General features: G+C 43.7%; 1 protein-coding gene across 7 annotated transcripts in view; it reads left to right on the top strand.

Moving 5' to 3' along the window:
* DAB2IP (DAB2 interacting protein) overlaps window positions 1-20,433 on the top strand; it is a 296,740-nt gene that overhangs the window by 48,241 nt on the left and 228,066 nt on the right. For 3 of the 7 annotated variants that reach the window (XM_067541766.1, XM_067541768.1, XM_067541767.1), the window contains exon 1: window positions 18,492-18,768. The exons of 3 other annotated variants lie outside the window; for them this stretch is intronic. In XM_067541766.1, coding sequence (XP_067397867.1) covers window positions 18,648-18,768 — 121 coding nt within the window. In that variant the 5' untranslated portion in view covers window positions 18,492-18,647. Of the gene's footprint in view, window positions 1-18,491; window positions 18,769-20,433 lie in introns of those variants that run through there. One more of the 7 variants, XM_067541763.1, reaches the window with a different exon arrangement.

Below are 20,433 nucleotides of genomic sequence, written 5' to 3'. Positions count from 1 at the left end.
CCGGTTAGAGGACACGATGCTGACTGCAGCGTAGCAGTCTGAGCAGAAAAGGGCTCATCTCCAGTTTGTACAATTTTGTCTTTATAGGGTCAGAATTCACGCGGCTGCCATTTGTGAGAGTGTTTTTAGGGTTTCCCTGGCAATAGTGCAACTCTGTATTTTAAAATAGGTTTTTTTTTTCAATTTTGCAGATGCTCTGAGATGAGATGTGCAGCCATTCCTGGTTGGTGCAGGATCAGGAATTCTGCAGGAAACATTGGGCACATTGGCCTGAGTTTTGGGGCAAAGGTCTGAGGCTGCTCTTGGCTTTATCTGAATCCGCTTGTCCATTGTTAGTTACAGTATCCAAGTTCACATGCTGGTCACTCTAAGGGAATCAGCCAAAGAGGGACACAGGCAGAAGTGGCTGCAGGTTTGAATGTCCGGTTTAATCATCCTTCACTGCCCCATAGTGGCACAAACACTTATCCATTAAATGCAGTTTTCAAAGGGCCCTGCAGTCCTCTGCCATGGTTGCCAGGCTGGTCACTGAAGTGTAGATGCTTTGCCTGAAGTTGTCCTGCTGTCGATTTGGAGTGCATAGCAGTGTGGCTGGTGTGGCACAAGTTTAGCTCCAGGGGCTTGAGTGGGCTCGGTGGCTGGCCTGAGCTGCTGCCCGTACAGCAGCGTTCACACCGCGATTTTTAGTGCACTAGCTTGAGTGGAGCTAGCCTGAGTCTGTCAAGCTGGGCTAGGCTGCATGCTTCCAGCGGTCGTATAGACGTACCCATGGTGGCCTATGGGCCACATCGCTTGGGGCACCTGTCCCCGTACCGATCTGCCCTCTGCAGGCTGACAGCACGGCTCAGTTCACGTAACAGTGTCAGTGGTGGAGAAATGAGATGAAAGAGAAATTTCCTTGGATTTTTACTCTCTCATCTGAGTAGGGCAGAGCCCCATTTTTCTCAGAGGTAGAGCTTCCCTGGATACACATCTGGCCTTGCATTGCCTCCACTTTATCTTTTACTAATGACTAAATCCTTCAGACCGCTCAGTGTCTGTAGGCAAGAGGGTCACATTCACTGCAGAGCAACACAGGCAGAGGATCAGGTGAAATGCACCAAGAAGGGGTAAGTAAATCAAGTTGCAACTGGAGGGGAGAGCTTGGCCCTCTTTGAGCCTCCTTCATCAAAAGATCTCAAAGTGCTTTCAATGATAGCTGAGGCCGCAGATTGCTGCAGGGGCAGAGTAAGTGTTTTGCCCACTTACACGTGGGTAAACTGAGATACAGAGCATTTAAGTGACTTGCCCAAAGTCAAACGGCAAACCAGTAGCAGACAGGATTAGAACCCAGACGACTCTGTCTAACCAGCAGACTTCACACCCTCCTTGCGATGATGTCCTTTCCTGCTGTGTGAAGTTACCGAGAGGCTCCTCTGTGGGGTTTGGGAAACAAGCACTTCGAGGAGTTCCATGTCCCTGGTGTTTTGGAATGACTGTGCTCACAGCTATGCCGAGTAATCCATTCTTTCAGATTTGTCTGTGTTGGTCAGACTCTCCTCCGTTAAACAGAGCCGGCTGGGGAAGAGCTGTACCTCGGACCCTTCAAAGTTCGGTTTGGAGGAAAAGTGCTGTCATACAAATGGCTGTCCAGGAACTCCTTCTTGCGGTGAATGGGGTGCGGAGGGGCTGGGGGCTATTGTATTTAGCTTGGCACAGTAAACATGGTTTCTGTTCTGTGTGGGGCCGTCCGAAGAAGGAGGAAGATTTGCGGTGTTCCAAAGCTGACTGTTAACACTCCTTGGTCAGCTGCGAAAGATGAACACGGTCTGTCCGATCATCTCTTCTATGGGATGCTACGAGCGTGGCCTCCTTTGTGTTCCCTATAGCTGCTGGAAACACCAGCAGGAGTCCTCTGCACTAGTTAGCCTGCATGCTCCCTGGCTTCCCATGGTGTAAACCACACTGGCACCAGCTAAGGCACTGGGCTTGCCAGATCAATTTGTTCTAGTGATCCGCACCACCCGAACCCTCTGTGCAGTCTGAGTATAAAGTGTTTCTGCGGTTTTCCAAGCTGTGCTTTTCAGAAAGCAGAAGAGGGTATTTTTCAGCTTGCGTTTTGAACTAGATGCTCAAGCTTCAGCTCTCAGTCCTAGCGTCTCCATCGTTCTCCTGTGTGGTCGGCAGGTTGGAACTGAAAATTTCAGAATGGAAAATGTGGTCTGGTCAGGCTCTTCATAAACCCCTTCCCCCACCATCTGTAAGCACAGCTCCATCTCAGCGGCCAAGCTCCTGTAACAATCTTGAACAATCCAAAGGTCTACTTATAAATATTCTCTCGCCTCATTCACCTCTTCCCAGCCCCCCCTCCATCCCCAAGCTGCTCCTGGAAGGAGAGAAAAGAACACATTGGGCATTCTTTGCCCATATGTAGCTTTTAGTCCAGTTTTGTCATCTGCTGGCTAAGTGGTGGCCATGCCCAATGAGTTTAGCAGGTCTCTGGCCACTTCCCCATGAGCAGATGCACACATCACAAAAAAGCACCACCACAAGTGGCATTGGGGCCTTTTCTACTGCCTACCTCTGCGCATGAAGTAGTGAATCTCGCACAGAGAGTGGGCCCATTCATATTGGAAGGGTTGGCCGCTATAGTGATTTTCATCTTCTTGTATTGAGGCTTCCTGCATGCCCTGCCCCTTTTCAGAGCAGCCTGTGAGGTCCAGTGCTTGCTGGATTTCTGCACAACCCCCCCAGGGAGAGTTTCAGGCTTTAGCTCAGAGCTGCATGGCCAAGCATGACTGACATTCTCTGCTCCCCTGATATGCATGCAACTGCGGTGGGAGACCTAAGATTGAAATGACCAGTGCTTTTCTTAGCACAAGCCTGCCTGCCTTAGCACTTTCCCTGCATGTGCTGCTTCCCCTCTCTTGTGCATGTTCTCCCTTCCATGCTGCTCGTGCTTCCTGCATCTCCCCCCACCCTCCCCCCGCCCACCACTGGGAGAGGAGACCCATCAGGCATCTCAGAATGGAGATGTCCTTGTCCTCCTTAGGCCAGCAAAATAGGAAGCAAAAGGCTCTGTTTTCTCTGCAGTCTCCTCTTGGCCTGGCGTACCATTCATTTAAATAATAAAGCATTTCCTTTCATTCTGAAACAGTCGGGCCCCTGCCAGAGCCATAATTGTTCACAGATGACTCATTTTGGCTGTAGGATCAAAACTAGGGAAAAGTGCCGTTTGCACAGTCTTTGAAATGCACGAGATGGGAAGAGATGTTCACGCTTCATATTTGTACCATATGTTGTTTCCAAATTTCATTAGAGCCTTTGCATTTCCAAAGAAATGCCTGTCCTGTCCTGGGGATGATTTAGAAAGAAATAGATGGCCAGAGCTGTGAGCGTGCCTGCTAAGCCAGACTAAGATTGTGCATGTACTCTCTGCTACGTGAAACAAGGCAGCACCCGCTGGGTGGGAAGCTGGTCTGCAGAGGAGATGAGCTTATAGGCCCCTTTCTCCTCTGATGTGGGAGTCTCTGCCCCACCCAGTTGTGATTTTAATCAAAGCCAAGTTAAACTTTTCTTTCTGTATATTTGTAGAAGCTGTTTTGAAATCTTGAGCCGTAGCAAGTGTTTGCACTTTCTTTTCTAGAATGGAAATATAATGAACATGTGTAGTACCCTCATTGGGCAGTGGCCCTCAGTGGTTACCAGCTGGCGACAGTTTGGTGTGAGTTTCAGCCCTTTTCTTAACAGGCAGGTGCTCCCCTCACAAAAATCTATAGCTGCAGCCTCAGCAGAGAGGCCAAGGAGCATGGAGACTGAGCTCTGCTTTCGCTCTTGGAGATGGTCTTTCTAGGTCAGGGATGAGGCAGTGATGATGTGATAACTGCACTGTTGTTGCCTGTTGTGCACCTCTTTGGTAGACAGGGTGATGGGTTGTATGAAGTTGACAGCTGTCCACTTGGCAATATACCCAGGCCACCAGACTAATTTCATGAGTCATCAAAAAGGCCCCTGAATGCTGGCCCAACTACTTATTGCTGGGTGTTAGGAAGAAGCCAGTTATCCCTTAATTGTCCCCTAGGGGGTTACGTGGCTCTTTTTGAGTAGCATCCTCTCTTGGAGACAGGATCTTGGAATAGATAGGTCACTGGTCTGATCCAGCAGGGAAGTCCCTACATTCTATACATACAGACCAGGCTTGGTAGAATTTGTGACCTGGCAGGCTTTATATCTCCCTGCCTTTCCCCAGAGACATCTGCTTCCCCTCGGCAGAAAGAACATTGCATCCTCACCAGCATCACCCAGCCAAACCTGTGACCTAGTCAACGCTACTTGCTTATTTCTTGTTGTACCTTCCCCTCTGTTCTAATGCTTCCCTCTGCACACTCCACTCTCCCTCTTCAAACTGCACTTGGCCATGAACAGTGCAGCAAGGACAAGCATTGACCCCTTGCAACCAGCTTGGAATCATTAGCAGTCTAAAGGCATGTGAGCCTTGCTGGGGCCGGCTGTTACACTGCTTTAGTTCATCAAGAATAATAGCAAAAACTCCCATTTTAAATCATTTTAAATTGACAGCACTTTGCTGAAGGAGTGACTGTACTGGGCTTGTAATAGACCAAAATATTCACCAACATTAAACCCCGGCCCTTTCAGATTAGTGTATCATTTTGACTAATGAATTGTAGAAACCATGCAAGGCAGATCACCTAAGACCATGGTCACATTGAGGCACTAGGAAAAGCAAGAATAGTTCATCAAGCTGTCATCAGATGGTTGACGGCTGGTGACTGAAGGCGGGAGGTGAGCAGAGAGACAAGTAACTAGGAATAAGGGGCAATATAGAGCAAAGGAAACTATCCTGAATACTGGGAAACAGTGAGATCTGCTGGACTATGGAGAAGTCATCCCAACGAAAGAGGTGGGGGAAATTGCTCTGGGTGAATTAAAATGGGACTGGACATAGCACTATGAAACACAGTGGAAGAGTTGCTGACATAGCTCATTTCTATCTCTAACTTTTAAAGAGCTATTGAGAAAATCAGCGCAATGGACATGCGATAGATGCTCACGTGCTGCTGTGCGGGGAGGGCCATATATCGACCTAGATAAATAAAAGAGAGATGTCTGGATTTGAAATGACAAACTAGGCAAAGCACTGCATTGACAACTGGTAGGAGCAACTTGATGACCTGCTAGCTTTTTTCTATAATTTTAATTTGTATTTCTATTAATTTTTTCTGAATATATTAGGAAAAATGATTTAGCCCTGTCCAAGTCTCCCCAGTGGAACCCTGGTCTGTGTGAGTTTGTTCTGGAAGCCCTCCTGTTGTGATGATGTGCTTGACCAGAAGAGCTTTGAGCCTGGGGAAGGGAAGATGTAAATTATTGCTGTTAAATTAAAATTAATACATGTTAGAATGTTTCACTGCTTGAGTTACTGATTAACTGTCCAGTTATTCTCCACAGCGTGAGGCTGGCTGTTCACTGCACTAGAATGGTGAACAAGATTGATTGCTGTCCCTTTCTACTTCTCCTGCACTACCATTGTGCTGTTATGTTTGGGTCATCTGCACTATGTGGGAAAGGTTTAAATAAAAACAAAACAAGTTTTTGTTGAAATTTTAAAAACTGATGGAAACTCTTCCATTTGGTTTCATAAAACTTCTTAAACCAATACCTAAATTTCAGGTCTAATTTCATTAATGAGGGTGTCCATTTTCAAATGTCTGATGTTTTCAGAGACACACAGTCATATCAAACTGCCAGAGTGTCAGTAGGGTTAGAAGATTTAAGAGTTAGTCTGCAAAAAAGATTTCCCAGAAGTGTAATGTGATGCCAGGAAGCAAATAAAACCTGGCCCTGAATACAACCTGCTCTGTTTGCAGGGTAGCTTGCAAATTGTGGCAAGGAAAGGGGAAAAAATATCATTTATCACATGAAAAATGAAGTTTGTATTGTGTATATAAGCTAGGGATTTGTTACATAAATGTGAGATCATTATCAGGCATTTACACCTGGATTGGAAATGTCTAATTTATTAATTAATCAGTAAGTAAATTTTACAGAATATATGTAAACAATTTAATCTTTCATTTCACTTGTCAGCGTGGATGCCAGTTTCAATGTGATGTTAACATGAGATTAAGTACCCAGGAGAAGGGCTGATTCATTTTGCTGTGTGAATCCAGTGTGCCCTTATGCTATACTTGGGAAACATCTACACAAAGTGGAGACTTGTATTCCACTACCACTAGCTTCCCTGGATTAGTAGAGGTTATTTATGCAGGAAGCAAATCCTTAAAGTTCCCCAGAACAACTGTGAAATTTTTTAAACCGTTAGCATTTAAACAGTGGATTTCCAATCAGACGAGGATAGCAATGCCCTGCAGCAACGTTTGGAAAGGTTGATCATTTTTCCTGACCTTTCATCACAGCGCATGGGGAAATCACGATGGGAGCACTCACAACTAGCTGAGAGATGTCTGCTAATAATAACGAACATGTTTGTCATCTAGAGTCTGTAATGCAAGACTTTCATCAAATTACTCATTCCTTACAGCAACCTGATAGCAAGGTTAGCATTGAAATACAAAGTAAAAGGAGTATTTTTAAGGGACTGTTTATTATTCTTTATTACATGATTTTCTGGGTGAAGGTTAGTGCAGAATACAGAGTTCTGATTCCTCACCTGGACTGGGTGTGATTGTACTAGGAGTTTGCCGGTCACGAAATACAGAAGAAAGTTGAATTCTTGTCTGCGCAGCACAGGTAGGGATTGGCACGTTGATGCGTTACTGGCACTAACATTACTAATTAGTGGTGTGGGCATTTTAATAGAAGAGTTTTGATCTACCACAATATGCGTTCCTCACACATCCTCTTTCTCTCACTTCTGAATCTTTGCTATTACTTCCTAAAAGGGACACTCCTGCCAGCTCAGTCACACTGCTGTGTTTGTCTGGTTCGATGCTAAGAACACCTTAGGAGTCTTGTTCCGTTGCTTGCTATTGGGAATAGGATTATGAAATAAGTGACTGCGCATTTTGTAGGTATAAAGGAATCTGTTCCGATACAGTAACTGACCCAAGCCTGGCATGAAATGTACGGACTTTGTGCTGAACTTTGTTTGACTGTGAGCTTCTGTCGAAATCCAGAACCAGGCACCTTTCAGCTGCCTCTGAGTTTCATTGTGCATGTTTCACACAGCTTTGGTTCAGAGGTCTCTAGGGACGTATGGGTGCTTATCTAGCAGACCAAGCCTTTTGAAGTTAACGAAAGGAAAAGCTCGAGTTTTGTCCTGGCCATCGAGAGACTTTCTAGTTCTCTCCTCCCAAATGCTTATGATACAGTGTCCTGTTATCATTCCATCTCAGGAGAAGCTGGGCATCTGAGCAGCACAGCAGCTGGGTTCCACATGCATGTCCCCTGAACGTATGAGAGAAGTCCAGCAGTTCATAGGAGTCTGGCAGGAGGAGGAGGAGGAGATCTATGAAGTCAGAGGGCTCACTTGCCTCTGTGGAACCGGGCAGTGGTCTCCTTGAGAGCTAGTCAAAAAAAGAATAACAATATTTTGTGAAAAGTTTTTCAAAAACAATTACAACTATGTTCTCCTTTTCCCCCCTTCTTTTCCCTTTTTGCCTCCTTTTCTCCCCCAGTGGAACAGTGGTGGGTAAGAAAGTCTGGCTTAATTAATGGTTTTTCCCACTGAAATTCAAACAGCATTTTTCATCACAAAACAAAAATTTTTGATTAAAACAAACTTGGTTTTGGTGAATATTTTTGTTAAAAGGATTATTAAAAAGGATTTTTCCATCAAAAGAAATTTCAGTGAAAAAATGCTGATGAGTTCTAGGCACCATTCGGAGGACATTCTGGCTGCTGCTGGGAAAGTTTCCTTTGTTGTCCTATTTCTTCCCATAGTTGTAAATAATGTATTTCTGAGCAGCACCATTACAAGAATGAGGAAGTAAGTTGTCTCTGAATAACCCAAGCAACTTCCTTCAGTCTCTTGTTCAAAGAGTTTCCGGAGTATCAGTCTTTTGCATCAGTTGCATCGGTAGCAGGCAATATATTTGGTGTATATTACATAGTTTATTTTGTGCTGAGTGAGAAATAGGGTTGGTATTATATATCAGAAGGAATTCTTTATGCTCAGATCCTCCTGCTTCGAGGAAGTCTGTTTGTTTTAATCTGTCTAGCCAGGTCACCTCTGTCAATAGTAATGTTAGCTCAGCTGGGCTGGGAGAATGAATAAAAGAGTTTCAGTGAATACATTCAAGTTGGCTATACATTGAATGCACTGCGAACCTCTTGGCTCTGATTGCAGAGCTCATAACGGGCTCCTACTTTAATTTTGTCATGGAGACGGAAACGGAAGATACCTGGAAGCCCAGAGCAATAAGTTCCCCATTAGCCATTCAAAGGATCATTGTTAGTTTTATTTTAGTAATAACTTCTTGGTACAGAATGGTCAGACTTTAAATAAAGCCCTAGAGCAACCACTTGTGGAAACCAAAAGGGGCCAGGAAGTTTGTGCGCACAGAAAATCTGGAGACTTTCCACTTTGAATCATTATTTTTTCAACATTACAAAACTGTTTTCTCTGCAGTGGGATATTTTCTGTGGCAGTTTTGCTTCAGACCGGAGGTTTATTGTTCTTTGTTTCTGGCAAGAGAATCTACATGAGAAATAAAAACTTCTTGCACTACGTTCTACAGTAAGACACTGCACATGGTTTCCAGTTTCATGAAAGTCTAGGGGACTCGAACACACAGACCTCAGGATAGAACTTGGCCTCTGAAATTTTATTAGTGTCAGTAATGGTCAGGATACAAACCAAATTATCTGAGTTGAACTTCCTATGGTGTTAGAAATACGTTGTAATTTTATCATTGAATCCACATCTCTCCTGGCTGGAGTCAGAAGTTGTCCTGAACAGGTTTGTTCTTTAGCTCTATTGTTTTACTAGGAAATAAGTCAGGAAATGTGTCCCTGTCTTGAGGTCCGCCTCTGTTTCTCTCCCATTCCCTGGCAAGCACAGTGTTTATTACATGGCCAAGGAAATCTCTCTGGTTGGGTTCTCAGACACCCTGACTCTCCTCCAGTGTTATTGTAACCTGCCTGGTTATTGAGTGACACTTCCCATGTGGGGCACTGCCATGCAGTGCACTTTTTTCCAACACCTTGAATAACATTGTTTGTCAACCCTTATGTTTACCTATCACATTCACTTTATTGGAGACAGTGTGTCACATTGATTGAACTCCTTGCTATGAAATCCAGAAAACGGAAGGTCGTGATATACAAAATTAACTTTCTGATGGAGGGTCAAATTGTCTGGTGGCTAGATCAGGCAGCTTGAAAGTTGGGACTCCTGGGTTCCACCTGGAGCACTGCTGCTTACTTTTTTCTGGAACATTGACAAGTTCACTTAGTCTGCATCTTTCAAATGTTCAGAGTCACTGGGGGTTGTGGGTGATCACCATTTCTGAACATCTGGCCACTCTTACATGCCTAAAGGTGGATTTAGGTGCCTAAATTTAGATTGAATTTGAGACCTGACTTTGAAAATATTGGGGTTTTAACCTGTTTGGAGAATGGGAAAGGTGTTGTGAACCTTAATTAATGTTTACAGAGCTCGTTAGGGGGCTTTGGATGAAAGACACTCTAGAAATGCTAGTCATAATACTGATTTTTTTTTTCATTGTGAAAGGATTGTCTGGATAAAAAGGCTAGTGAAGGTTCCACACAGGGGCTCAGAAGATCTAGGTTCTAATCCCAACACAGACTCCTGGTGTGACCTTGGTCAAGTCACTCTGTGCCTGAATATTTCACCACTAAAATGGGGTTAGTGATTCCTGACTCCCATCATTTACCTGGTTGGTTTAGTTAGATTGTAAACTCTTCATGGCAGGGACTGTCTCTGTGTGTGTCTACAGCATAGCATGATCTTAGGTGCTACCTATTGCTAACAATAATAAATAATTAGTAATAAAACGTATATATGCACATCAAAGTACAGAACAGCACAGCAGGTGTCTTGGTTGAAGTCCTGCTAGCTATAGCCCATTATTAAATGCTAGATCTGAATTTCAAGTAAAAGTTTCAGTTTTTCACGCCCTTTTCTAAACTCTCTTGCAGTATGGCCATGTAGCTATTGACCAGCTGTCACATTCCATCCCAAAGGTGACTGCATTTCAGTGGTGTGTATGTACGATCTGTAAAGTTATTTGGTCCTAGAGCTTGTCAGAAAACGGTAATTATTTTCTATGAAACATTTCAAAAGAAACCAAAAATAATTTGTTTCTTACATTTCTTGTGTGGAAGCTTGCTTTTTCAGTTTTTCAAAGAACAACAACAACCAAGTCTGAAAAAATAGGTGAGGGGAGGAGATTGGTTGAACTGGAAAATTTTGAAAGAAAATACATTGTTCTGCAAAAATGTTGTTTCAGTATCTCTATCGATCTAATCTATCAGCTCTATTCAGTCCCCATCAGGGTGAAAGGTTCTACGGAGCTGTAAGTGTAAGTTGCACCTGCTGTTTTATTATATTGATTTGGTATCTGATGGTTCTAGCCCGTCTGCTAGATTGAACACATTTTGCAGAAAGACCCTAATTACTTCCACAGCATTTGGTTTAATAGTCTGAATTAATTAGCAAGTATGTTCTCGGATGGGAGGAGGGCACAAGTTTAGTTTGGAATTGGTCTGACAAGGTTTCTCTTCTTATCTTGTTACATTTTCCTCTTAAAGCATGGATGTGGGTTGGTGAGAACCCACCACTGAAGCCCCGCAGGTGAACTCTTCACATGGGAATGTTCTTGAGACAATGGGTATAGAAAATTGGGAGTTGGGGACACAGATCCTAAAGTTCAGGGATTGTATTGGTAAAGGAATCACTGAAATTGGAACAGAAGCTCATTTTGTCCACTTTTAATAAAGAGTGAGAAATATAGTCATGGTATGAAACTACTCATTAAAGCATTACTTTTTTTAAACATGAGTAAAAAGAATGACTTACAAATCTGAAAAAGTTCTAGACAATGATCTTTGTCCTTGGGTTTCTTGAAATAAATTCTTCTGCAACATTGGTAAGCTGTAAGTCATCAGTTTTGTCTGTGGGTACATGTAAAATCGTACACCAGTTGAGCCGTGATTGTCCACGTTGGGGATAAAGGCCATCATTTCATATAGTGTAGATCATTTCAGTGCTCTCACTTACAGCAATGATTGCCGATACTACCAAATCATATTTATTAATTTCACCACTTTAGGAAACAGCTGATGTTCAGTCTGTATGAATGAACTGAGACTTCTGAATTGGCTTCAGTGATCTTTCTGTAAACCGATAGTCGGCTTGCAACAGATGAATCTGAGTGTAGTCATGGTTGAAATCAGAACCGTAAGATTTTGAATAATTTTGTAGTCTTTCTGCTTAAATCTTTATTGGACATTGTAAAAACCAGTGACATCAAAGTAGATGTACTTTGTTGAATTCGGGTAGCTGGGTTCTCCTGTCCCCATTTCCATTTTCTTGGGAACTTCTCTCTTCCCCGGAAGCCTAGGACTTCTGACTATCTCCAGGGTTAAATTTTTCCAGTGGATTTGCTCCCAGAATAAATTGTAGCTTTCCTCTGATCAGATGGACTGAAGTGAATTGTCATTTTCATACAAGATTGGCCTTCTGTTGTTGAAATGCCTGACTCTTGCAGAGTTTTGGACAGATTGTCTACCATGTTTAGGACTTTTCAACCTAGTTAAGTACAAAAGAGGAAATGCAGTTCTTCCATTTGAGTTGCTATTCCACAAATTAGTCTGCTCATTTCAGGATCTTTGGTTGCATCCTTTGCCATCTCTCAATTTGCAGATGGTGCAAGGTAGTTTCAGAAATTGAAGCCAGTGCTTCTGCACAGAGAGACCATCTTGCTGGACAGACATCACAAATGCCTGATGATGTATTGAACTCCTCAGGTTTGATGTCCTGAAATATAGCCTTTTGTTAGTTTACATAATGACAAAATTAAATCACCCAGTTTCAAGAGCATCTCTAAAGATGGTATTTTTAATAGCTGCCTAGCACACCAAATTCAAAATATGCCCATAGCAATGAGTATATGTAGCTCAGAGTTTCTCATTAGTCTGGTTGCAACACCTGAAACTAACCCTGTCAAGTTAGTGGCACCATCATAACGTTCTCTATGACAATTTCTGATGCTAAAATTTAGACATAATGATACATCTTTGATTAGTGAGTTGCTAGCCTCTGTGGGATATACAAAGTATATTATACTCTCCAGTGAACTTTTCATGAACATTCATATCATCATACACATACTGCAGGCATAAAACCACTTGCTTCTTGTTGGAGAAGTGTGTTGTTTCATCTACCAAAATTATACACCATTTTCCAGAAATGGTCTCAGAAATCTTCCTCGCAGCGTTGAGCCATTATCTAATTTTGAATAACTGGATGTGTAAATTTGTCATGACTCATTTTCATCCACTCTGAAATATCAGGATCATATTCTGCCTGCAAACAAGGCAGTTGAATAAAGTTGCAGTGAACCTCTCCACTTAAGGGCGTCTTTTCAGCTTGTTCAGACAAAAATGGTCTTGCAGTTGAAGGCCCTATCTGGCAAGATAACACACTAGTATTTTCATTAGAAATTGCCTGTTTTCTTCTTTCTTCTGAATGTACTGAAAAGTAGACCTGGTCTACACCTAAAACTCAGGTCGACCTAGCTATGTTGCTCAGGCTTGTGAAAAATTTCATGCCTTATGTGACCGTTAGGGTTGACCTAACCTTCACTGTAGACGCAGCTACGTGGACAGAAGAATTCCTCCATCGACCTATTTACCACTTGTAGGAGAGGTGGATTTACTACAGTGATGGAAAAACCACTTTGTCGTCGTAAGCGTCTAATGCTACAGCAGTGCCGTTGTGCCTCTAGCATTTGTGGTATAGATGTACCCTTAGTATGTCACCAACGTTTTTTGTGGGTTTTTTTAAGAGTATCGACTCCTTTGTGGTGATATTAAGAAGCTTGGTGCCTCAAATTTGTCTCAAGTCTGTTTCTGATTAGAGAATCCAGACTGAGTGAAAGCTTTATTTGGTCAAAAGTAGTTTTTTCTAAAACTTGTACGACAGTACAAACCAAGTTGGCTGTCAATAGTTTAAGAATAACTGAGCCACTGAAAATCATCAAGCGAGGAGGAGCAAAAAAATGGCCTTGTTTTCCGAAGTTACACACAAGGGAAGACTTAAGGCCAGGTGGTTGAGGTGTCTCAGAAATGCTGTTGTAGGCAATGTCTGAGACAGCTCAGTACTACAGCCATCAGAAGCTGATCCACTACTTGCTGAAAGAGTCATTTCCTCATCTTTCGTTAGCTACATTTTACAACCTACACCTGATCTGTTGATTATGCTGGAAAACCAATTGCTTTGATGTTTTGCATATATAACCTCCTGGGTTCCTTTCTCACCCAGAAACTCTGATAAGGAAAAGACAACAAAGAGATGATAGTTGGAGGCCCTTTGTCGTTGTCTGCCCCCCCCCCCCCCACACCCCAAGGGACAGCAAAAGATATATCATGTAGCCCATGACTGACCTTCCCATCCCTTTGTGAAAAAAGCACGTGGAACTTATGCAGGCTGTGGGAATCAGACCTAGATGAGTGGCAGCCAGCTGGACCTATCCCTGGTCTCCATAGACAGAGGGACTCGGAAGTCTTTCTGTACACCATTTGGGGCAGGACAGGATCAGTAGCCTTCATTCGAGAAGGAGTGAAGCAGCCAGCCTGGCTGCAGACAGAGTGTGAGAAGCACAGATAGATAAGCATTATCCAGACACACAGATTACCCCCACCAAAAAAGGGGAGACCCTGTTCACTGAATCATTTCCTGGCCAGGGAGGAAAGGAAACAAAGCCTGCTGCAGGAGAGACCTTCCTCCCATTCCTGATCACCAAGAGCCAGCTGATACCCCAGGGGAAAGAGGAGTTTCAAGCAGCTAAGGCTGTCCAAGTAATGTGTCCCGCCTGGACTGACAAGAACAAAGGGTGAGTTACCAGGGGACTGTCCTGCTCAATAATCCATATACAAATTACAACAGCTATTATTTGATTTTTCTCTAGCCGCTGTATCCATCCTTTGAATACAAAATAGTTATCTGCGTCTCTGGCAGAGCTCCTCTTTTGTGGGGAAAAGAAGGGGTTTAATTACCTGGATGTTGGGAGTTAGTGCCGGAAGACGAGCACCATCGAGTAGTTTGAGCACCAGTTTCCTGGACACTACCTTGTCTGATTCATGTGCTATCTTTGCATGAATATATCTGAGCTGCAAGCAAGTTGTTCTTCTTCATGACAGATAGCCAGAGAGAGCTTCCTCTGCAGGGTCCCTGGCGGCCTTGAAAAGGAAATGGGAATGTTTCCAGGTTCATCGTATGCTGAATCAAAGACTGCTAGGGCTTGTTAAGCAAATCTAAGTGGGTACTTCCTGAGACTCTTCAGGACCCCAGTCATATATTTCTTTTGGCTTTAAAATACTTCCAAATGGCATCTTTTCCAGACATATTCTGGGAATGATCCCATGGCCCCATGTCTAATTGCCCCACCGCCCCAATTTTTCTTTTGTCCATGAAAGAAGCACAATGATTAATGCTATTGCAACAGTGGAAAAGCACAAGGCGCCGAGATAGGCAGCATATCTATGTCCTAATGCTCCTTCACCTCTAGATCATTGGTTCTACCTAACGGTAACATTACTGAAACTTCTCTCAGTCTGGCAACTCTGTATTGTCCAAGGAAAAATTATCTGTGGGTCTCAGTTCAGTTCCTGGTGGACAGGTGTCAACATCCAAAATAAACTTAACCACAGTTAGTACTAATTGCCCCCTTTATAGGTAGCATAAGAACTGACTGGGCATAGAATCTGAAGTACCCTCGTATTCTTCCTTATAAGGGGTCCCTCCAAGTCATGGTTGAGGCAAAGTTTCCCAGCATGCAGAATAAAGGAAGTGAGTACCCTTCCACAGAAACAAAGACAGTTGAGAGGTATGATTATTGGGAGGGTAGATTCTGGAGAACAGTGATTATCATTCGCCTACTCTTTTATGCCTGGAAAATAAAGCAAAACTACAGCCACTGGAGAATTGTATCTGCCATCTGCCATGGACATCAATCAGTCTCTCTGTACTGATAGAACCCTCAGGCAACTGCATGCTGCTCTTTCTCGCAAAGCAAACAAGCCAATCATTGAGTATCTCTGCCTCCATCACTGAACTGATTCTGGTGCTGACCCAGCATTTCTGCAGATCCTGTAAATTTTGCAAAGGAGGGAAATAAATCCTGGCTTATAAAGCTGCACAGAAAATACAACAGGCCCTGTATGATACACCCCATACATTGCTGAGGCCTAGGCAAATGTGGGTGGCCAAATTCTGCTCTAAATTTCACCAGTGTAAACCCAGCCCAAGGTTGTATTTGACAGCAGGATGCCACCATTTGGTGGCCATTCAGTGGTCTCCATGCCATGAGTTGGATCTCAACCCAGTGGACAAGTCTCCATATCACAAAACTCAGCACCATGTTTGGCCCCAGTTGACCCCCTTATTAAGAGCCTGAGCTGATCTCTCCCTTTCTTGGCCTTGGAGGTGGTCCCTTCGGGTCTGGTTGAGGCACCTTGGCAGAGCTGTGTGGGGGAAGCTCGCTTTCCCACTGCCTGTGCTGTTTTGGAGGTGAGTAAAGGATTTTGTTCCCCAGGGCTGTTTATCTGGCTATTCTTGTGAGCACTTGATTCCATCACAGAAACGAGCACTTGTGTCAGGACATGGCTTTCAAAAGGGAAAAAAGAAATAGCTCTGGAATAATTGGAAAGGTCCAAACCAGTCTTTTACCTCCCAGCTGGGTCAGTCATTTTGTTACCTGGTGCTCTGTAGCTATCTGTACTTAATGCCTTCAAAACCTTTTATTGAAGTGAGTGAAAGCGACAGAGAGGCAGGCTGGCTAAACTTTAACAAAACTCCCAGCTATTTATGCTCTTATTGTAAGGCTCCCTTCCTTTGTCACGATAGTTTATAGTCTCTCATTAACTTGTCCCGTTTTAGAGTTACCTGCATGAACATCTCAGAAGATACTGGGGGAGGCAGGGAAAAACTAAATACAGAACAGATGTTTAAGTGCACATGAATGGATGTAAACCTATCAACACACACCTCCTGATCACTTCCACCTGTTCATAGAGGTTAGCAAGATTGCAGAATATCTCTCCTTCTCTCCATCCCAGCTGGGTCGAGGATGTGTCAAGTGGTTCTGGTTAAAGAAGAAGGAACTTGTTGACCCTTACCCTTTTTAACTTCTGAATTTGGATGAACTTCTGAAATAATTTCTCAGTTTTAAAGTTCATTTCCATCTGTGCCTTCTGATTTTGAGGAATGCCAGAGGATAAATGTAATATTATGGGAAAGACTGTTCTCGTGGCAATTGTTGGTTGACCAAAACCAGTGGATCCCATTAATCCTACAGGAGGGTCTCTTCTTATGAAACTACCTTCTCACCATCTAGAGCACAGAGGTTGAGAGAGAGAGACCTGAACATTCAGCTGCTGCTCTGAACCAAATTTCCAAACTGAACCTCCAAATAGCTTGTGTTTTCCCCATTGCTAATTTTAAATATGTGCCTATCTCTCCTCGTGAATTGAAATCATAAACCTGCCCAAGATGAATCTAAGTTCTTCCAGAAAAGGTTTTGATAGATTTTTGTTTTTTACTCATCTGGATGGCAAACAATTTCTCTTCTGAGTAACATTAGTTGGGTAGAAATAATGCAGCTGAAGTCTTTCTTTTTGTTCTGATCTGCTGTGTGAATTTGGTCAGTGATGGTGCAGTTGGATGGAAGCCAGACAGTGGAATGTTGCTCTGTAATCTCTCCCTCAGTAAGATGCAATAAGTGTCGTCTGTTGTCCAGCTGTGATCTTGCCTACTTGACCTAAACTTGTCATTGCCAGGTTGATTGGTTCATTCCTGCACCCTCTAAAAGTTAGCGTCGAATTCCTTATGTGTGGCCTCAAAACCAGGCCTGGACTTCAGCAAAGACTAAGATGTGCTGTTCGTCATGGACTGGACTGAATGACCTTTGTAAAGCGAGAAGTAAAATATGTCTCCACTATTCAGTATTTAGATAAGATATAATCTATGTCAAATCCTAATGTTTCTCATGCCCACGTTAGTCAGGGAGGTTTTGCAAATGTTGGCAGTAGGGTGGGCAGGTGGTGGCGGCTAAGAGACCATTTGGGGGTGGAATTAAAGACTTTGTGTGGTTTTCTTCTTTAAGTGAACATAGTGAAAGGTGGTGGAGCCCTGCAGAGCAGCAGCCTCTGCTTATCACCAGAACAGGCACAGCACAGACACTTCCACGCTTTCCCAGCACCGGCCAACTCATGACCAATGTGGCTTTGCCCCCCTCTCTTTTCACTCCTCGTCTTTCCCGCTGACATTGATATAAGGCAATGGTCAAGTTAGCATAGCAAGCCTCCGAGTGAGCAGGCCCTCTGCAAATGGCACTATCCCCTGGTCAGCCCATCCCATGGTCAGAGTCTTAGGCTCTTCCGCAAGCTTGCAGTCTGAATGCTGCTTTCCATAGACGAAAGGGCCAGCGTATTAATTCCTTGGCCTCCAGCAACTCCATCCTTCTTCAATCTTCCCTGCCACTCTCCTCTCAGAGCATTTTCACGCCTGCCACTGCAGGGGCTTCCCTGGGTACCTGGATGAGGAGTTCTGGATAACCGTTTTTAAACTGGAGAATTGGGGATGCATCCAGTTGGCCTTTATTTTCTCTCTCTCTGTGGTTTAAAGCATTAATTCTACCCATTCAAATGTAATTTTTTTTTGAGCTATCTGAGCCGGAGACAGAATCCCAAGCGCTGCCGGAACCTGTATGGTAACTAGGTCTTTTTCTTTAACTTGTGTGACGTGCTATAATTTAGTTTGAATGTTGAAAGGAAAAGGGCCTCCAGGGGAGTCCGGTGCTCTGTTCTCTCAAGTTCTAATTAAAGTTATCCCCTCTCGAGTTTCACTTTGTTTTCCGGGGCTTTTGCTCCATGATGATTAACATGTGTCCCATGGCAAGGAACTCATTATACCCTTCCCCGATCCCCTCTCTCATAAAGACCTAGCAGAACCTGCTGGCTGAAACTTTGTCCTCAAAAAGATGTAGCAACCAGAGGCAGGTATAGGCTTGACTAGCACCCAGGGCTATGCAGCCAGCTGCTAGCAGGAAGCTGTGTTTTTTCCAGTGTGGCTCACTCAGATGTCGCTGTCCGGTGAAGACGATCCAGTCCAGGATTTCTTCCAGCCTTTTCTTCATATTTTCAGAGCCCAGGCCAACTCTGGCTTCCTATTCCAACTCCAACAGGCTTATCTTTTTGGGGGCAGGAATTGTTAGTACAGTTTATCTTGCCTGCTGGCGAGTTCTGCCTCCGCTCGGACATGTGCTGCATGTTGGGTTTGGGGTTTTTAAAATTTTAAATGTCAAAATTGAAGAGCTCCTCTTCTTTTTCTCCCCCCTTCTACTCTAAGGAACTGGCCTCCCATTAATTAGAAGCTAGAAGTGTTGCCGCTTTGACAGAGGGGGGGAGTGAGCGTGCGTCTGTCCTGTGAAATAGATACAAAAATGTCAGTGAACAGCAGAAAAAGTTCTGGGAGACCGTCTTACTACTATCGACTGCTCCGGAGGTCGCGACTTCAGAGACAGCGAAGCAGATCCAGGAGCCGGAACAGGCCACTTAGCCGGGGTAATTGCAACCAAAATTCCATTTAATTGAAAGTGCAAAGACCTGTGTTACATTGCTTACCAGACAAGTCTGTTACTATGGATTATAAAGACCAGTATAAATGCTTCTGAGTGTACCTGGGCACCGCAAGGTTTGTAGTGAACTTCAGAAAAGGATCTGTTGATTGTTCGATGCTGTGGTCAAGGGGGAGAGCACTATTTATTGCTAGCATGGATCTTGGACTCAGGACTCCTGGGTTCTATTCCCGACTTTGGTTTTAAAATTCAGTTGGGCAAGTCCCTTTGACTCTCTGTTCCCCTACCTTTAAAATGAGGGCAACAGTAATTTCCAAGCTCACTGAGACGTTTTGAGGCCTAATTGATGTTTGTAAAGCACTTTGATACCCTTAAAGGAAAGATGCTAAGTGCAAAGAGCTATTGTTAGAATTTGCTGCTCTTCGTCAGTTGGGCACCTCTAGGGTCTTCTAAAAAGATGCAGCTGAATATAACTTTGGGGAGGAATTTTCAAAAGAAGCTAAGGACTTGTGCTCCCACGTCACTAATGCAAGGCAGTGGGCTTTGTGTTCCTGAGCCACTCTAGTGCTCTTGAAAATCGCACTGTAACAGAACGTATTTGTCCTGTGCAGCAGGAGCTGGGACCATGGAGCAATGTTTCTTTTGGATGGATTCATTCATGCCGTCCATTCATTCCACTCCAGGCAGCTACTGACCCAGTTGCATTTTAAAAATTAAGCTGCTCTGGCTTTTCTCTTGCAATGTGAAACAAATGTTTATTGCTGCTCATGCCTAAAGTTAAAGCACTCAGAGAAGTGACCCTGTTCTGTTTTATAGTGTCTTAGTCATTTTGCTGTTGAAATATTTTTCCATAAAGTAGGGGAGGAGGGTTGTGTGTGGCTGCCTTCCCAAAGCCATTTCTTAAAAAGAAGGGTAATTTTGTTGTTGTGAGAGAGAGAGGTGTGTGTGTGTGTGTGTGTGTGTGTGTGTGTGTGTGTGTGTGTGTGTGTGTGTGTGTGTGTGTGTGTGTGTGTGTGTGTGTGTGTGTGTGTGTGTGTGTGTGTGTGTGTGTGTGTGTGTGTGTGTGTGTGTAAAAGAGACTCTCAGAAGCCAGCCTCGTAGCACCAGCTCCTGCTCTCTAGGACACTGGTATGATTCCTGGCTTCATGGGCATTAGCCCAGATTTACACCAGTGTACCTGAGAGCAGCATCTGGCTCCAAAAGCTCTAGCTGGGTTGCAGTGTTGGTTTTTTTCCTGTCCTGACACACACTATGTTCTGTGGGGAGGCTCATTTCAGTGTTTTGAATCATCATTGGGGAAATATTAAGGAAGCTAAATCAGTCCCTGCGTTTCAGCTTTTCCAATAAGCAGACAGTGTATTTCTCTTTCCACAGTTTATTTCTGTTTTGCCTAGCAGGGAAGAGTGTTTGTTTGTTGCAGACTCACAGGCATGTGGCAGTTTTTTCCCCTTTATTTGTGTATCATTCAAAACCAAAATGTTTTACTGTCACTTCAGTTGCTGTGACACACGAGAGGTGTTAGTTGTTGTAACTAGTCCCAGTATGGACTTACCATCTTCACTTGTGTTGGATCCAGACCGAACTATTCACTGGGGACATATAAGCAGATTGGATTGCAATGGGACGATGATAACTTCTAATGGGACAATGT

This window comes from Emydura macquarii, unplaced genomic scaffold (assembly GCF_026122565.2).
Source record: "Emydura macquarii macquarii isolate MOO-44397 ecotype Brisbane River unplaced genomic scaffold, CSIRO-AGI_Emac_v2 contig_691, whole genome shotgun sequence".
NCBI classification, from domain to species: Eukaryota; Metazoa; Chordata; order Testudines; family Chelidae; genus Emydura; species Emydura macquarii.
The sequence above is the reverse complement of the archived record's forward strand: the minus strand, read 5'-3'. Positions and strand labels throughout refer to the sequence as shown.